The 19,261-nt window shown below is 45.6% G+C and overlaps 1 protein-coding gene across 2 annotated transcripts in view; it reads right to left on the bottom strand.

The window, feature by feature from the left end:
* sae1 (SUMO1 activating enzyme subunit 1) overlaps positions 1 to 19,261 on the bottom strand; it is a 62,983-nt gene that overhangs the window by 1,905 nt on the left and 41,817 nt on the right. For both annotated transcript variants that reach the window (XM_055663651.1, XM_055663652.1), the window contains exons 7-8: positions 980 to 1,124; positions 138 to 207 (exon numbers count right to left, since the gene is read on the bottom strand). In XM_055663651.1, coding sequence (XP_055519626.1) covers positions 138 to 207; positions 980 to 1,124 — 215 coding nt within the window. The remainder of the gene's footprint in view (positions 1 to 137; positions 208 to 979; positions 1,125 to 19,261) is intronic.

The raw sequence follows: 19,261 nt of genomic DNA on the forward strand, positions 1-19,261 counted from the left end.
GACAGCACCCGTAGTCGGGGGGCAAACTCGGGACTCCGGCGCTGCAGGCACTGTAAGGGAACAACTCTACCGCTGCGCCAACATGCTGCCCCAGTGGGTTAAACGTTTGCTGGTGAGCAGTTTAGGGACTGACGTACCTTCACAATCTCCTGGCTGAGTACTCCTCCCACAACAGCACAGACCGGAGCCAACTCCGAGAAACAGGTGCTGAGGAACCAGAGGCAAGATTTAGACATTAACCACAGAGAATCATCTCATTGCAAATCAGCTCAATGTTGTTCTTTAACAATTAAAAATAACCTTTGTTTTTTATTTCTCTTCCCGCTTGTCTTTATGAGATCCTACATATAGGAGCAGAATTAGGCCATTTGGCCCATCAAGTCTACTCTGCCACTCAATCATGGCTGATCTATCTCTCCTTCTCAACCCCATTCTCCTGCCTTCTCCCCATAACTCCTGACACCCATACTAATCCAAGAATCTTGGCAGTGACCAAGCTTGTCACTGTACCTTGGTTCACGAGATAATTTAGTCTACTTTAGTTTAGTTTAAAAATACAGTGCGGAAACAGGCCCTTTGGCCCACCGAGTCCGCACCGACCAGTGATCCCCGCACACTAACACTATCCCACACACACACACACACACACACTAGGGGCAATTTACATTTACACCAAGCCAATTAACCTGGAAACCTGTACGTCTTTGCAGTGGGGGAGGAGACCGAAGATTTTGGAGAAAACCCACACGGTCACGGGGAGAACGTGCAAACTCCGTACAGACAGCGCCCGTAGTCGGGATCGAACCTGGGTCACTGGTGCTGTAAGGCAGCAGCTCTGCCGCTGCATCTGTACAATAATAAGCCTGAGATCTGGTCAGATAAGGACGTTGGAAGGAACAGGTACAAAACACTTCCTCCTGGTCATCGTAACTGAGGGCACTCGGCCGCAGTGAGTCGAGTGACGGAAGACCTGACTTACCTGGTAAACTCATCCGTCAGCAGGTCACTCTTCACTCCCAAGGAATCCAGCACATCGTTCCGCATTTGGAGCAACAGTTCAGAATCATCCGCGTAGCTGTCAGGAGACGGATCGCGGGCCTTCACAGTCCGGAACTTCAACAGAACTGCCGGAGAAAACAGCACAGTTCTTGCTTAGAGATACAGCGTGGAAACAGGCCCTTCATCCCACCAAAGCTGGAGTAACTCAGCGGGTCGGGCAGCATCTCTGGAGAAAAGGAATAGGTGACGTTTCAGGGGAACGACCTGACCCAAAACATCGTCTCATCAGAACCTGCCTGACGTGCTGAGCTCCTCCAGCACTTTTATTTTTTTGCTCTTCGGGTGGCACGGTGGCGCAGTGGTAGTGTTGCTGCCTTACAGCACCAGAGACCCAGGTTCGATCCTGACTACGGGTGCTGCCAGTATGTAGTTTGTATGTTCTGACCGTGTGGGTTTTTCTCCGGGTGCTCCGGTTTCATCCCACATTCTGTCAACGTACAGGTTTGCAGGTTAACCGGCCCAGTAAAACTGTGTAGCATAGCGCTAGTGCACGTAAGGCGGGAGGCCACAACCGCTGGAGGACAAAAAAGGGAAGAGATTGAACTTTTGTTTCGCCTTCCATCACAGTGAGGAATGTGGAGGGGTCACTGTGGTGGATGTTTTTGTTAAAATGTATTTTGTGTGTTTGTGCTTCTTATCAAAGATCCTATAGCAAGATAGACCACTCCTGCTAAATGCAATGGGCTGATGTGTAATACGCAACGGAGCGGAACGTGGGCCTTTTTTCCATCCATTTCAGTAACCCGACCCGACCCGACCCGCAGTGTAATCAACGTTGCGGGGGAACAGTTTGTGTTAATAAATTAAAATTCTGAAAATTAGAAGATTTTTACCAAAGAACTTTGATTTTTACGAGGATGTTTCCATAACCAGCTTCCGTCTCCGCACTAGTATCTTTGCTCCACTACGGGATCTATGGTGCGGAGACGGAAGCCGGTTACGGAAATGGGGCTGAAAATTACCCACGGATCTGCCCATGAGCGTACTACGTCTTTTTCGTCGAGTGGACTATCTTGCTCGCTGTAGGATCTTTGCGTTTTATTAGTATGACTGTATGGCAAATCAAATTCCTCGTATGTTGCAAAAGATACTTTGCTAATAATGTAAGTAAGAGGAGGAGTATAATGTGAGCAGAAACTCCGTGAATAAGGGACAGTTTCACTGGCATTGCTCCAAGCAGCTGTGTCTCCAGTTGCAATTGTAGTTTTGTCTCCCTGCGTCTCCTTGACTCTGGGGGTGGAACCCAAAGTCATTGGAGACAAGGGAGAGCCGAGTTCACTTTGAGTACAAAGTGACTGGTGTTACATTTGCCCTGGAGTGAAGGGACAGGTCTAACAGGTAACGAACGGCAGTCACACTCAATGCAAATGCAACTACAGTGAAGTGCATTATCTGATTAACGGTAGAGGATGATTCAAACACACCACCGCTCAACCCTGAGATTCCTTAAGCGTTTTCTTTTGTTGTTTATTTAAAGGGTGTTGAAGTCACTGGCAGGATTTGGACCAGTGGTAACAATGAAAAGACCAGTACATCGAGAACCAGTATAGGTTTAAGGTTTAGGGAAAGATTGAATAGAAACCTAAGTTCATTAGTTCATAAGTTATAGGAGCAGAATTAGGCCATTCGGCCCATCCAGTCTACTCCGCCATTCAATCATGGCTGATCTATCTTACCCTCTCAACGCCATTCTCCTGACACCCGTACTAATCAAGAATCTATCTCTCCCTCCACTGAAAATATCCATTGACGTGGCCTCCACAGCCTTCGGTGGCAATGAATTCCACAGACTCACCACCCTCTGACTAAAGAAATTCCTCCTCATCCCCTTCCTGAAGGAACTCCCTTTAATTTGGAGGCTGTGAGCTCTGGTCCTAGACTCTCCCACTAGTGGAAACATCCTCTCCACATCCACTCTATGTCAGGGTACAAAATGGCAATGTTCATTCCGTCCTCATTTAATGCCCTTTCCACAGGAAATTAATGAACACACGTTGCCATTCAATGTACCTCCTCATCTTTTCATTTAGTTTGGAAATACAGCGTGGAAACAGGCACTTCAGCGCACCGGTTCCATGCCAACCATCGATCCCCGCACATTAACACTATCCCACATAGCCTAGGGACAATTTATATTTATACCAAGCCAATTAACCTACAAACCTGTACGTCTTTGGAGTGTGGATGGAAACTGAAGACCACGCAGATCACGCACGGGGAAACATAGAAACATAGAAATTAGGTGCAGGAGTAGGCCATTCGGCCCTTCGAGCCTGCACCGCCATTCAATATGATCATGGCTGATCATCCAACTCAGTATCCTGTACCTGCCTTCTCTCCATACCCTCGATCCCCTTGGCCACAAGGGCCACATCTAACTCCCTCTTAAATATAGCCAATGAACTGGCCTCAACTACCCTCTGTGGCAGAGAGTTCCAGAGGTTCACCACTCTCTGTGTGAAAAAAGTTCTCCTCATCTCGATTTTAAAAGATTTCCCCCTTATCCTTAAGCTGTGACCCCTTGTCCTGGACTTCCCCAACATCGGGAACAATCTTCCTGCATCTAGCCTGTCCAACCCCTTAAGAATTTTGTAATCTTCTATAAGAGCCCCTCTCAATCTCCTAATTATAGAGAGTATAAACCAAGTCTATCCAGTCTTTCTTCATAAGACAGTCCTGACATCCCAGGAATCAGTCTGGTGAACCTTCTCTGCACTCCCTCTATGGCAATAATGTCCTTCCTCAGATTTGGAGACCAAAACTGCACGCAATACTCCAGGTGTGGTCTCACCAAGACGCTGTACAACTGCAGTAGAACCTCCCTGCTCCTATACTCAAATCCTCTTGCTATGAAAGCCAACATGCCATTCGCTTTCGTACGTACGCGAACGTACAAACTCCGTACAGATGGCACCCGTGGTCAGGATCAAACCCGGGACCCTAGCGCTGTGAGGTAGCACCTCTACCGCTGCGCCACTGTGCCGTCCTAAGGGAGCAAGAGCAAGAGTGCAGAACGAGACGGTCGGTAGGACCCCTACACCATGGAAGGAGGAGTGGTGAAAGCACGCAAGGTCACTCTTACAATAACAAAAAGATTAATTCTATTCAGGATTCTGCATGTGAGGATTACATGGACAATACATGTCAAATACTGATCACAGCACAATCGTTAATCTTTCAATGAAGCACACCAACTGCATGAGGTGGCTGGCAGACACACTTGCCAACAGATACTAAAATGCAAACAAATAACAACTGGGCAGGTCTCTTCTGTGGCATTGTATCTCAACAGGGGCAGCACGGTGGGGCAGCGGTTTTTACTCTGGCGCTGTAAGGCAGTAGCTCTCCGCTACGCCACCATGCCACCCGTTTTGTTCCGCCTACAACATAAACCAGCATCTGCTGTTCCCTTCCCTTCATACTCATGGTTAGCTCTCTTGTCCAGCTTTTCCCCACTGCCTCCTCAATCAGTCTGAAGAAGTGTCCTGACTTGCCCATCCCCTGCCAAGATGCTGCCCGGTATCCTCAATAAGGATTGTATCATAATTGTATAATAGTTTATTATTTATATATGTTTGTATTGTATTTATGGCGGTGGGTTCTGGCTTGTTTTATTGTAGTGTAAATATTATTTTTTAATAATTGAATAAATTTTTTGATTAAAAAAAAAAAAAAAAAAAAAAAATGCTGCCCGAACCACCGAGTTCCTCCACAGCACTTGTTCTTGTGTCTTGTTCATGGTCACCACCATGTTTATTGGTTGAGAGCGGAGAGGCCCGGCAGCAGCCTGAGGCTCGACTGGATGGGGCCTCCCCTATACGAAAGGCCGAGGGAGTGGACAGGACGAGGCAGCTGCACGGAACGGTGGAACACTTAACAACAACGGCGACTTGAAAATAGCGCCAAATCTGTCGACACTGTATACTGCCTCAGTGCAGTACTGTGATACACATATTATAGACAATAGGTGCAGGAGTAGTCCATTTGGCCCTTCGAGCCAGCACTGCTATTCAACGTGATCATGGCACATCATCCCCAATCAATACCCCACCCCGTTCCTGCCTTCTCCCCATATCCCCTGACTCCGCTATCTTTAAGAGCCCTATCTAGCTCTCTCTTGAAAGTATCCAGAGAACCTGCCTCCACAGAGTCTGAGGCAGAGAATTCCACAGACTCACCACTCTCTGTGAGAAAAAGTGTTTCCTCGTCTCCGTTCTAAATGGCTTACTGCTTATTCTTAAACTGTGTGTGACCCCTGGTTCTGGACTCCCCCAACACCGGGAACATGTTTCCTGCCTCTAGTGTGTCCAAGCCCATAACAATCTTATACGTTTCAAATCTGGGATGCTTATCTGCGAATCTTATCTAAGATGTATCTAAGTGCTTATCTATAGTGATACTTGTACTGAACTGTATACAAAAATGAATGTCACTGTACCTAGGCACATCTGACAACAGAGTGCCATTGATCCATTGAACAATAAGGCAGGTCTTGCAACACACGACACGCTACTCATTTCTCACTGGTCAGCTCAAAAGACCCAGCAAATCGCTACATCTTTTCTGCACCACTTTCCTGTGACTCAGTTGTAAAAAAAATGTTCTCACTTCTCAATCGTGGAAACAAGGCGTTTATCGGTTGAATCAGCAGTAAGGGTTTAGGAAAGTTTCACACATCTGCACTATCATTGTTGATTTCCTGTACAGTGCTTCATGCTGCCACCGAGCAGAAGGATCTGTTCTTGTTTGGTGTCAGGTTGTCACGAGGTTTTATTTTCCATTCCGGGCGGGCAGTGTCATTTCTAAAATTGGTAATTTGGTGAGAAAAAGTAGGGTCACTGCTAGTTCAGCCCACATTTCATCATCCGCTCTTCACGAAGAGCGAGGAAGTCACGGCATCGAATTTTGGGTCGGGCCGCATTTGGGGTACAGTGCGCAGTTCCGCCCGCCACATTGCAGGAAGGATGTGGAGGCTTTGGAGAGGGCGCAGAGAAGGTTTACCTGAACGCTGCCTGGATTTGGGGGTATTAGCTACAGATACCTCCAGACTCAGGAACAGCTTCATTCCCAGGGCTATAGCGGCTCTGAACCGGCCCTGCTGAGTTCCCCCCACCCCCACGGACTGTCTCCCTCAGATGGTCACGTCACACAGACACATCTGCACTTTAGTCTGCTTGAACTGTTTTGACTATTTTACTGTTCTTTTTACAATCCATGTTCTCGGGGTATCTAAATCTAAATTTTATTAGTTACTTAAATTATGACATCGGATGGAAGCTGCATACCAAATCTCGTTGCACTTCTATGCAATGACAATAAAATATATTATTATTATTATTATTATTATTATTATTATTATATGAAGATTATTTTTTGGTTTAGTTAAGTTTTAGTGTAACTTTAAGAGAGAGCTAGAACTTTCAAGAGAGAGCTAAGAACGGAGACAGGAAACACTTTTTCTCACAGAGTCTGTGGAATTCTCTGCCTCAGAGGGCGGTGGAGGCCGGTTCTCTGGAGGCTTTCAAGAGAGAGCTATAGAGGGCTCTTAAAAATAGCGGAGTCAGGGGATATGGGGAGAAGGCAGGAACGGGGTACTGATTGAGGATGATCAGCCATGATCACATTGAATGGCGGTGCTGGCTCGAAGGGCCGAATGGCCTACTCCTGCACTATTGTCTATTGTCTAAGATGTCGTAGGTCAGGCAGCATCTGTGGAGGGAAGTAAACCGACATTTTGAAGAAAGGTCACCACCCAAAACGTTTGCCAGTCCTTTTCCCATCCCAGATGCTGCCTGACCAGCTGAGATTTTCCAGCACTTTGTGTTTTGCTGAGTTCCCAAGTTGTGGGACAAATGTTTCGCTGTTTCTTTCTGTAATATAACTTTAGTGTCCTGAAAAGGAATCGAAAGAAACAGGTGATATGAACTTTTCTTTTTAAAGAACACTTTAAAAGATCACAAAAAGCTGGAGTAACACAGCGGGTCAGGTAGAACTTATGGAGAAATGGAATTAGTGACGTTTTGGTTTGAGAACCTTCAGTCACCCGTTCCTTCTCTCCAGAGATGCTGCCTGTCCCGCTGAGTTACTCCAGGATTCTGTGTCTATCTTCGGTGTGAGCCAGCATCTGCAGTTCCTTCCTACACATTTTTAAAAGATCACTTTGGTAGAAGCAGTCAACAAAGGTTTAAATAAAACACTTTCTGAATTGAAAATGTTTAATACACATCTTAGTGGGCACACGAATGTAAATAAGCTGAACAAAAGAACTTGCCTTGATGAATTGGACTTTAACCTTGGGAGTTTCGAGGGAACTATATCCTCCTTTCTCAGAGCAAATAGTAAATGAGTCAGTATTCAATGAGATAGTTTTAGTTTAGAGATAAGGCACGGAAACAGGCCCTTTGGACACCGAGTCCGCATCGACCAGCGATCCCCGCACATTAACACTCTCCTACATTCGGGACAATTTTTACATTTATATCAAGTCAATTAACCTACAAACCTGTGCGTCTTTGGAGTGTGGGAAGAGACCGAGGTTCTCTGAGAAAACCCACGCAGGTCACAGGGAGAATGTACAAACTCTGTACACACAGCACCTGTAGTCAGGATCGAACCTGGGTCTCTGACGCTGTAAGCCCTGTAAGGCAGCAACTCTGCCACTGCGCTACCATGCTGCCCGAGGTCATAGGGAAAAGTATTACTTTATTACTGTGGAGCTAAATCTAATATTAAAAAAACAGTCGGGTAAATTTGGGTTACAGAGAAGATGATCATGTTTTCACTTTTAATAGGTCTGTAACAGTTAAATCTGAACATCCAAACAAACCCATAACTGACCACCACGTTGACTGTAGTGAATAACTCACCACGGGCTAGCTGTTTCAATAACATACGAGCGTTGTGGTTGTCTATCTAGCTAGTATTGGTGACAGGGTCATGATGCCTTCAGTGAACTAATGCACCTTTATGAAATACCAGGATTGACACAAAATGCTGGAGTAACTCAGCGGGTCAGGCAGCATCTCTGGAGAAACGGAATTGGGCAGCACAGTGGCGCAGCGGTAGAGTTGCTGCCTTACAGCGCTTGCAGCATCGGAGACCCAGGTTCGATCCCGACTATGGGTGCTTTTCTGTATGGAGTTTGTACATTCTCCCCGTGAGTTTTCTCCGAGATCTACGTTTTCCTCCCACACACCAAAGACGTAGAGGTATGTAGGTTAAAGATAGACACGAAATGCTGGAGTAACTCAGCGGGACAGGCCGCAAGCATCTCTGCAGAGAAGGAATGGGTGGCGTAAACTAAATAGGTGACATTTCGGGTCGGGACCCTTCTTCGGACGTCTTGAGTTCAAGTGACATGGGCTAAATGGAGGCAAATGGGACCAGCGCGGTGGTTTTTGAGGATATATAAGGAACAGTCGGATATTTTTGCAAAACATCTGTAACGTACGTTATGAGCAGTGGCGGACTGGCCAGGGTGTCAGCTTGCCCGATGGCAAGTGGGCCCCTGATGAAGTGGGCCCCTTATATCAAGTGGGCCCCCTATATCAAGTGGGCCCCTTATATCAAGTGGGCCCCCTTTATCAAGTGGGCCCCTGATGAAGTGGGCCCCTTATATCAAGTGGGCCCCCTTTATCAAGTGGGCCCCTTATATCACGTGGGCCCCTTAAATCAAGTGGGCCCCTGATGAAGTGGGCCCCTTTGTCTCCCGGCAACCAATATTTTTAGACCCAGTCCGCTACTGGTTATGAGACAACTGATAGTGTTTGATGCAGTGATTTGGCCTGTGATCGCTGAACCAGCAACCAGAGGGCTTCTGGGAATGGAAAACTATTTTGCAATGTTTTCCAGCTATATTCGTTCTGTGTCAGTTTATTCTACAGATTAAGATTGCTCTAAGCTGTCTGAGCTATGACGGTTTTGCAAACATTGACCTTTACTGTCTGCCGGAGTTCACGTGATGCGGGAGGCTGAAAAGATTGGTGTTTTTAAAAAAAATAAAATAATTTTAATCCTCGTAAACAAAAACAGCACAGTACTGGGTCTGTAAAATATACTTCACGACAGACACATCGCATTTCAGCCCCATCAGCTGCAGGCAAACTGGCCCGCTGCCAAAGTTATATATTATTACTTTACAAAATCATTATTGGATTAATAAATACCATTGAATGGAAATATGCTCAAAAACAGAAATATATTTTTGAGGCATGTTTATAGAAAAGAGGTGCGTAGAGTAGGCCATTCAGCCCTTCGAGCCTGCACCACCATTCAATATGATGATGGCTGATCATCCAAATCAATATTCTATACCTGCCTTCTCTCCATACCATCTGATCCCTTTAGCCACAAGGGCCACATCTAACTCCCTCTTAAATCCAGCCAATGAACTGTGGCCTCAACTACATTCTGTGGCAGAGAATTCCACAGATTCACCACTCTCTGTGTATAAAATGATTTTCTCATCTCGGTCCTAAAAGACTTCCCTCTTATCCTTAAACTGTGTGACCCCTTGTTCTGGACTTCCCCAACATCGGGAATAATCTTCCTGCATCTAGCCTGTCCAACCCCTTAAGAATTTTGTAAGTTTCTATAAGATCCCCCCTCAATCTTCTAAATTCTAGCGAGTACAAGCCGAGTGAAATATTGAATATCAGTTCGATAAGGTCACCATCTAATTATTTCTGAGGCACTTATATTCAAAATTAATACAACAGCAAGGACAAAAGCGGGGGATGGGCAACCTTGTTCTGCATAGGGGCCAGGACCCATGTCTGTGAGTGGGTGGCGGGCCACATCTATCGCCATGGTTACTAAATGGAGGTACTAGTAATACATACTAACTATACATTGACATATTTATATATTTAAGCAATATTATGTCTACTGAACATAGCAGTTAGTTTGAGACACTGGTATTGAAACCACCCTCACCCCCTCTGTCTGCCTGCGCTTGTTCTCGGATTCTAGATGATGGAAGTCCTCAGAAATGGGCCGGATGATTTTGGGTTGCCCGACCCCAGGACTAAAGTCTTCTGATAAATAAAAGTAAGGAGTAACTTACTTTTGTGTTTACCTTTGGTGTAAACTAGCATCTGCAGTTCTTTCCTAGACATTAAAGTCTTCTGGTTGGTATTGAACTTAATTTTAAAACTACAAGTGATTTAAAAATGTTCTTCCAAATACAATTCATCTCACTTCCCAATGAGAATGGATGGCGGTATATACGCATGTCTGAAGAAGGGTCCCGACCTGAAACGTTACCTATCCATATCCTCCAGAGGCGCAGCCTGACCCGCTGAGTTACTTGAGTGCTTTATGTTCTGCATGGGTCCTTATGTTTGCTGGTACACACTTCCTGGCAGAGATCAGGGTAGCACGGTAATGGAGTTGCTGCCTTACAGCTTCAGAGACCCAGGTTCGATCCCGACTGCGGGTGCTGTCTGTACGGAGTTTGTACGTTCTCCCCGTGACCTGCGTGGCTTTTCCCCGTGTGCTCCCACACTCCAAAGACGTGCAGGTTTGTAGGTTGACACAAAATGCTGGAGTAACTCAGCTGGTGAGGCAGCAATTCCATCATTGCCAATTCCTTCTCTCCATAGATGCTGCCTCACCTGCTGAGTTACTCCAGCATTTTGTGTCTACCTTCGATTTACCAGCATCTGCAGTTCCTTCTTAAACAGGTTTGTAGGTTAATGGGCTTCAGTAAAATTGTAAATTGTGTGTAGGAGGGTGTCGATGTGCGGGGATCGCTGGTCAGTACAGGCTCATTGGGCCGAAAGGGCCTGTTTCGTCGCTGTATCTCTAAACTATCTTAAAAATGAAATGGCTTGTGATATAAAGTTGAATAAAAACAAGCTGAGAAAGGCAAGCATTGGGTCATACCTAAGCAAACAATTCTGCTGCCCAAGGTTGAATAAATATTTAGTAGTTATCACAGTTTCCTTTACATTGAATCACGGTTCAAGGCCACTCCCTGCAAACTACTCTTTTGTATTGTGGAGGTCTGGATCGCAGTTTGAAAGAGGAAATCATTTAGTCCTTTGACCATTTCCTGCCATTCACTGTGACCAGTGCTGATCTTGACCCAGTTTCATGACCCTTTACCCCATAACAACAAGAATCTTAGCAATCTCAAATTTAAAATAAAATACAGACCTAACATCGCCACGACTCGAGGGTCTGAGCTACAGGGAGAGGTTGAGAATGATGGGACTCTATTCCTTGCAGCGCAGGAGGATGAGGGGTGATCTTATAGAGATGTATATAATCATGAGAGGAATAGATCGGGTAGATGCACAGTCCCTTGTCCAGAGTAGGTGAATCGAGGACCAGAGGACATCATCAGGTGAAGTGGAAAAAGTTTCATACTAATTTGAGGGGTAACTTTTTCACACAAAGGGTGGTGTGTGTTTGGAAGAAGCTTCCGAAGGAGGTAGTTGAGGCAGGGACTATCCCAACGTTTAAGAAACAGTTGGACAGGTACATGGATAGGATGGGTTTGGAGGGATATGGGCCAAACGCGGGCAGGTGGGACTAGTGTAGCTGGAACATGTTGGCCAGTGTGGGCAAGTTGGGCCGAAGGGCCTCACTATTTCCACGCTGTATCACTCCATGACTCTAACATCAATTACTACTGAGAAAGAGTTTCATAATTCTATCTTCCGCCACTGAAACCCTGCGGGTCCAATGTTTATGAATTATTGAGTATGAAGGAACAGCAGATGCTGGTTTTAACCAAAGATAGGCAAAAAATGTCTCAACTCAGCGGGACAGGCAGCATCTCTTATTATTGGGAACAGTTGAGTGAAAAAAGGGAAACTCTTAAAAATACACAGGTCCCTGAGGATCTGAGAAAGATGAATGTAATCTTTGGGTTGTCAGCTTAGATTCCAATTAGCGTGACTCCTTATTTTGTTCCAGGTTCCACAATGCTGAGTGTAGCTTCAATAAAGATCAGAGCTTTGGTCTGTCAGCACCAGCTAGTTACTCCTTAATTAGCCTTTATCACTTACTCCACCCGCCTGTCAAAAGAACCCCTCTCCTCTGTATCCACCTATCACCTGTGTAGGAAGGAACTGCAGATGCTGGTTTATACTGGAGGGAGAAACATAGAATATAGGTGCAGGAGTAGGCCATTCGGCCCTTCAAGCCAGCACTGCCATTCAATATGATCATGGCTGATTATCCAAAATCTGTACCCCGTTTCTGCTTTTCCCCCCCATATCCCTTGATTCGTTAGTCCTAAGAGCTAGATCTAATTCTCTCTTGAAAACATCCAGTGAATTTGTCTCCACTGCCTTCTGCGGCAGAGAATTCCACAGATTCACAACTCTCTGGGTGAAAAGGTTTCTCCCCATCTCAGTCCTAAATGGTCTACCCCTTATTCTTAAACTGTGACCCCTAGTTCTGGACTCCCCCAACATCGGGAACATAGATACAAAATGTTGGGAAAAGTTGGAAGAAGGATCTCGACCCTAAACGTCACCCATTCCTTCTCTCCAGAGATGCTGCCTGTCCCGCTGAGTTACTCCAGCATTTTGCGTCTATCTTCCACCCATCACTTGCCCAGGATAGACCCAAAATATTGTAGTAACTCAGCGGGCCAGGCAGCATCACTGGTGAAAAGGAATAGGTGACGTTTCGGGTTGAGACCCCACTTGCTAGGGTCTGATCTGGCCCCGACTCTTTTCCAGCTTCCTCCCTCCAAATCCATCAGTCTGAAGGGTCCTGACCTGAAACATCATCTATATATTCCGTATAGATGCTGCCTGACCCACTGAGTTCCTCCAGCACCCTGTGCTTTGCTCTCAAGATACCAACGTCTTCAGTTCCTTGAGTCTCTGCTTAAATTGATCCATCGATTATTATTATTATCATGTTATATATGTATTGTTGTGTTAACTGGCCGGTTACACTGTAGATATAGATGACAATGAAGCACTCGATACATTCTTGACAGCATTAAAAATGCCCACAAGAAAGATTTAGGACACCGATCATAATGCCCGCTTTACAGGGTTGTAACGTGACTTAAGAAGACAAATGGCAGCATAATGATGCCACAACAGGAGCCTCTTTGGACCAAACAGTCAGAGGGTGGTGAATCTGTGGAATTCATTGCCACAAGACGGCTGTGGAGGATAAGTCATTGGGCATTTTTAAAGTAGAGATTTACAGATTCTTGATTATTAAGGGTGTCAAAGGTTATGGGGAGAAGGCAGGAGAATGGGGGCTGAGTGGGAAAGATAGATTGAGTGGCAGGGTAGACTTGATGGGCTGAATGGCCTAATTCTTCCCTTTTGAGTTTGTCAACTTATGTCTCCAGTTATTGACTCTGAATTGTTCACATATTAAAGCAAGACTAAAGATAATTAAAAAAATGCAACATCTTGTGTTAAATTCAAGCTCCATAGCACAGAAACGTGCTTTTTCAGTTGAACTGGTGTACATAGGTGATTATACCCCACGCTGTTCCCGTCCCATTGCTCATCATTTGTTTATCCACTGTCCTACATAAACATTGGCACTGTTCACTTGGAAAAACTCCCTGAGCGAGCATCTTCTAAATTCTCACTGTAAAATCCTTCCCTTGCATTTTCACAGTAATTAATGCCCATCGAATGTTTACATTTACATCCAAAAATAACACAAAGTGCTGGAGATACTGAATAAAGGGAATAGCGTTTGGTGCAGGGTAAAGTCCGATTGAAGCACTTTGGTTCAAATACTGGTTTTGTTGAAAAGTGCTATATAAATAAACATTATTATTATTATTATAGTCCGATGAGGTAGATCAGGGGTGTCAGAGTCGCAGCCGGCGAAGGGGTCCCATCCGGCCCGCGGGATGATTTCCCCGAAGCCAGAGTGGGCTGCAGCTGTCCGCGGTGCCGGGTTGGACTGCTTTCGTGCCGTGATCCGGCACGCATGAAGCCACATTTCGCCCCGTGAACGAAAATGAGTTTGACACCCCTGAGGTAGATGGTTTAGGTAATTGGTGGTAGGATGGCTCAGTTGCTTGATACCAGCTAGGAAACCGTCCCTGAATCGGGAGGTTGGCGGCTTATCAGGCTTCTGACGGTTCTTCCATGATCTTGGTTCCTGACCAATTCACCTCTACCCCAATGTAGACATTGGACTTGGTCAACGGAACTGATACGCTATAATGCTGAGAACTATATGCTATACACTCTGTGACATCCCCTTCACTCCACCTATTGTACTTGAGTTTGACTTGATTGTACTAGAGCATAGTATTTTCTGAGCTGTTTGGACAGAAGGCAAAACACGTGACAATACTAAACCTGAACCCTGCACGGATGGTTCAAGGTGGCTCAACGGTAGAGTTGCTGCCTTACAGCGTTTACAGTGCCAGAGACCCGGGTTCGATCCCGACTACGGGTGCTGTCTGTACGGAGTTTGTACGTTCTCCCCGTGAGTTTTCTCCAAGACCTTCGGTTTCCTCCCACACTCCAAAGACGTGCAGGTTTGTAGGTTAATTGGCTTGGGTTTGACTTGGTATAAGTGTAACTTGTCCCTAGTGTGTGTAGGCTTGTGTTAATGTGCGGGGATCGCTGGTCGGTGCGGACTCGGCGGGCTGAAGGGCCCGTTTCCACGCTGTATTGCTAAACTAAATGAGGCAAGGAACAGCAGAAGAATTATAAGGCAGTAGTCTTTTGTAAGGAGTCCAAATGCAAATGGAAACATTTACTCTTTGTGGGAGGATTGGTGGCAATTGTCCATTGTCATTTTCTGTTAACAAAACTCTCTGTGCAGCGGCATCACATGCCAATGACAAGCACAATCTCATTTGCAACTTATTTAAATTGTAAATAAATCATTAAGAATGATGAAAAGCTGGTTTGGGGATGTAAAATTACTCCATTGTTCATTATTTTGTAGCTGCACTCTCTGCCTGCCATGGCAAAACAAGACCACATTGTTCAGTTGTAGCTTCTTATACAACATCAGTCATAAAGGTAAAACACTGAAGGTGCTGGAAATCTGAACAGAAATACAACAGAAAGCATCTTAGCTGCCAGCACATTGGCCTTCATCAGTCTGAGTATTGACCAAAGACCCTACAGCGAGCAAGATCGTCCACTCGACGAAAAAGACGTGGTAGGGTCATGGGCAGATTCATGGGTCATTTTCGGCCCCATTTCCGTAACCGGCTTCCGTCTCCGCACCAAAGATCCCGTAGCGGAGCAAAGATACTAGTGCGGAGACGGAAGCCGGTTACGGAAACATCCTCGTAAAAATCAAAGTTCTTTGGTAAAAATCTTCTCCTCATTTTCAGAATTTTAATTTATTAACACAAACTGTTTCCCCGCAACGTTGATTACACTGCGAGTCGGGTCGGGTCGGGTTACGGAAATGGATGAAAAAAAGGCCCACATTCGGTTCCGTTGCGAACTACACGTCAGCCCATTGCATTTAGCAGGAGTGGTCTATCTTGCTCCACTGTAGGATCTTTGGCATTGACAGAGTATAGAAGTTGCTCCCATCAGGCGAAAGGTATAGAAGTGTGAAAACGCACACCTCCAGATTCAGGGACAGTTTCTTCCCAGCTGTTATCGGGCAACTGAATCTACCACATCATACCACAACCAGAGAGCAGTGCAGAACTTCTATCTACCTCATTGGTGACCCTCATATTATCCTAGATTGGAATTCTGGCTTTACCTTGCACTAAATGTTATTCCCTTATCCTGTATCTGTACACTGTGGACGGCTCGATTGTAATCATGTTTTGTCTTTCTGCTGACTGGTTAGCGCGCAACAGAAGCGTTTCACTGTACCTCGGTACACGTGACAATAAACTAAACTGAACTGAAAGGTTATGCTGCAGTTATATAAGACGTTGGCGAGGACACATTCACGAGTATCGTGTAAAGGGGCTGTCCCACTTACGCAACTTTATCGGCATCTTGCCGGCACCCGTCATAGTCGCAGCAGGTCGCCAAAAATTCTCAGCGTGTTGAAAATCAAACGGCTTCAGAAAAAGGTACGACTCTTTGGGCAACTAGTCACGACCATACAGGCGTCTGACGCCTGTGTGGTCGTGAGTAGTCGCCCAAAGAGTCGTACCTTTTTCTGGTCGCCACTGGATTTTCAACGTTGAAAATCTTCGGCCACCTGCTTCGACTATTGCGGGTGTCGGCTAGTCGCCGAAACAATCACGCAGGTGGGACAGGCCCTTTACGGTGTACAGATACAGGACAAGGGAACAGCTTTCAGAGCAAGGTAGAGACAGTAAAGTCTGATCAAAGATAGTCTGGGGGTCCCTGATGAACTAGATAAGGTTTGGCTGCAGCTCCTAGACTGTGAACAGCATCCCTCTTCCCATCAGAACTGCCACCTCCATCGACTCCATTGACTAAGTCGAGACTAAAAACTCATCTCTACTCCCAAGCCTTTCCTGACGTCCTCTGAGCGAGGGCTATATGTATGTAGTGATGTTTGTATTTAATCTATGAACCAATGTTGTTTGTTATACTATTCTTATACCAATGTAAAGCACTTTGGCCAAGAGAGTTGTTTTTTAAATGTGCTACATAAATAAAAGTGACTTGACTTGACTTGGTAGGATTTTTGACAGTGGGAACATGAAATGTTCATATATTTTCAGTATCTTTCTCCAGGTCCAAGCTACTTCTCGAGGCTTCTAGTGTAGAAGAGCTGCAGTTGTGGAGGGGAGCTAGCTGAGGTGATGAATGAAGTTGCTCACACGACAAACACATAACACACATTAAAGGATGTTGGCTAAAGTGAAATTTTCCGATTGCGTGTTTGGGGCAACATAGAAACCAAAAAAACCACAGCTGAATCCACCCGTTACAGCCAGGCACCATGCACGTCTCAGCATTCTCAACCAGCAAACAGCAATGGGAAGAAGCCACCGCCACAAACATAACATAGAAACATAGAAAGTAGGTGCAGGAGTAGGCCATTCGGCCCTTCGAGCCTGCACCGCCATTCAATATGATCATGGCTGATCATCCAACTCAGTATCCCATCCCTGCCTTCTCTCCATACCCCCGATCCCTTTAGCCACAAGGGCCACATCTAACTCCCTCTTAAATATAGCCAATGAACTGGCCTCAACTACCTTCTGCGGCAGAGAATTCCACAGATTCACCACTCTCTGTGTGAAAAAAGTTTTCCTCATCTCGGTCCTAAAAGATTTCCCCTTTATCCTTAAACTGTGACTCCTGAAAGGAAGGAGGTGTTGTAATTTCCAAAATCCTCTGCAGCTCAGGATCAGTGATGACCTGCTTTGCAGCCAGGTCAGATAGTGGACGATACATCAATGAATAATAAATCTTATTTGTGATCACACGCTTTCTGCAAATTTAGATAACGATCCAAGTAACTGCTTGAAACAATGCTTAGTCTGTACAAATGGAAAGTGATGCAAATTAGGAAAGTTGGCTATGAATAAATAGGATAATTAAATTAATATGCCTAATCCGGCACTATTAAAAATTAGCCTTGCACTCAAATGCACTATTTTGGTTCAGTAGATGCACAATGAGCGGCAGATGCTAGAATCGTGTGAACACAAACTTCTGGAATAACTCAGCGGGTCAGGCAGCATCTGTGGGGGATCAGGGAGAGGCAACGTTTCGGGTCAGGACTTGTGTTACTCCACCTGTTGCAGCAGACTGCTGTTCCCAGAAAAGACTAGGGTAAGTCGAAAAACGTTGCCTATCTCCTTCGCTCCATAGATGCTGCTGCACCCGCTGAGTTTCTCCAGCATTTTTGGGTACCTACGGTAAGTACCTTGTGTTTAAGAAGGAACTGCAGATGCTGGAAAATTGAAGGTACACAAAAATGCTGGAGAAACTCAGCGGGTGCAGCAGCATCTATGGAGCGAAGGAAATAGGCAACGTTTCGGGCCGAAACCCTTCTTCAAGGTTCAGAGAGTTAGATAGAGCTAGGGGACTCAACTTGAGTCTGAAGAATGGCGGCACGGTGGCGCAGCGCCAGAGAACCGGGTTCGATCTTGGCAACCGGTGCTGTCCATGCGGAGTTTGTACGTTCTCCGGGGTGACCGTGTGGGTTTCCTCTGGGTGCTCAGGGTACTCCAAAGACGTGCAGATTTGTAGTTTAATTGGCCCCTGTAAATTGTTCCTAGTGCGTCAGATGCAAAACTGTGATACCATATGGTCTGCGCAGACTCGGAGGGCCGAAAGGCCCGTTTCCCTGCTGTATCTCTAAACAAGTAAAGTACCCCACCCAAAACGTCGCCCATCCATATCCTCCAGAGATGCTGCTAATCCACTGAGTTACTCCAGCACTTTGTTTTTTTGCTCAAGATTCCAACATCAGCAGTTTTCTTGTGCCTTTTGTTTTTTTTTTAATGGCTCATGAGATAAAATGTAATCAAAACAAGCTGAGAAAGTCAAGTATCAAACAGCACGACTGCCTTGGTACAGTGTGTTCTTGGTAATTTGGCATAATGCGAGGCAGGAAAGCTTTCCGACTATGGAGAGGGAGGGTTTAGAGGGCTGCGGTCAAATGAAGACAAATGGGACTGGGCAGCATGGACAAGGTGGGCTGAATGGCCTGTTTCCGTGCTGTACCATTCCATGGCCATGACTACACGTGGTTAAAGATGACAGCCCTGTAGGTTAATTGGCTTCTGGAAAATTGCTTCTATTTTGTAGTTGCAAAAGTGGGATAACAGGACTAGTGTCCGCCCTGGTGTGCAGAGTTTGAACCGGCCCGTTCACGGAGCTCGGATTCAGCCGCGGGACTTACCAGCATCGAAAGCCTGGATCGCCTCAACGCAGCGGGAGAACAAGGAAGGAAGAGATAAATACTTTAAGACTTTTGCCTTCCACCACAGTGAGGAGGTGCCTGGTAGACTCACTGTGGTGGATGTTAAACTGTGTTCATTATGTGGTCTGTTATTTTATGGAAGATGGAAAAATGGCTGCCGGAAGTGAGAATGAACGCTGGCGTGACTAACAGCTGCTGCTCTCTCTCCGAATGATGTATTATTGCTGTATTTATATATTTGTGATTTGCTTGTTTTTGACTGAAAGGTGTCCTTGAGTGTTCTGAAAGGCGCTCATAAATAAAATGCATTATTATTATTATTAGTGAACGTGCAGGTTTGTAGGGTAATTGGCTTCTGTAAATTCATAAGTGATAGGAGCAGAATTAGGCCATTCGGCCCATCAGGTCTATACCG

Source organism: Leucoraja erinacea, chromosome 38 (genome assembly GCF_028641065.1).
Source record: "Leucoraja erinacea ecotype New England chromosome 38, Leri_hhj_1, whole genome shotgun sequence".
NCBI classification, from domain to species: domain Eukaryota; kingdom Metazoa; phylum Chordata; class Chondrichthyes; order Rajiformes; family Rajidae; genus Leucoraja; species Leucoraja erinaceus.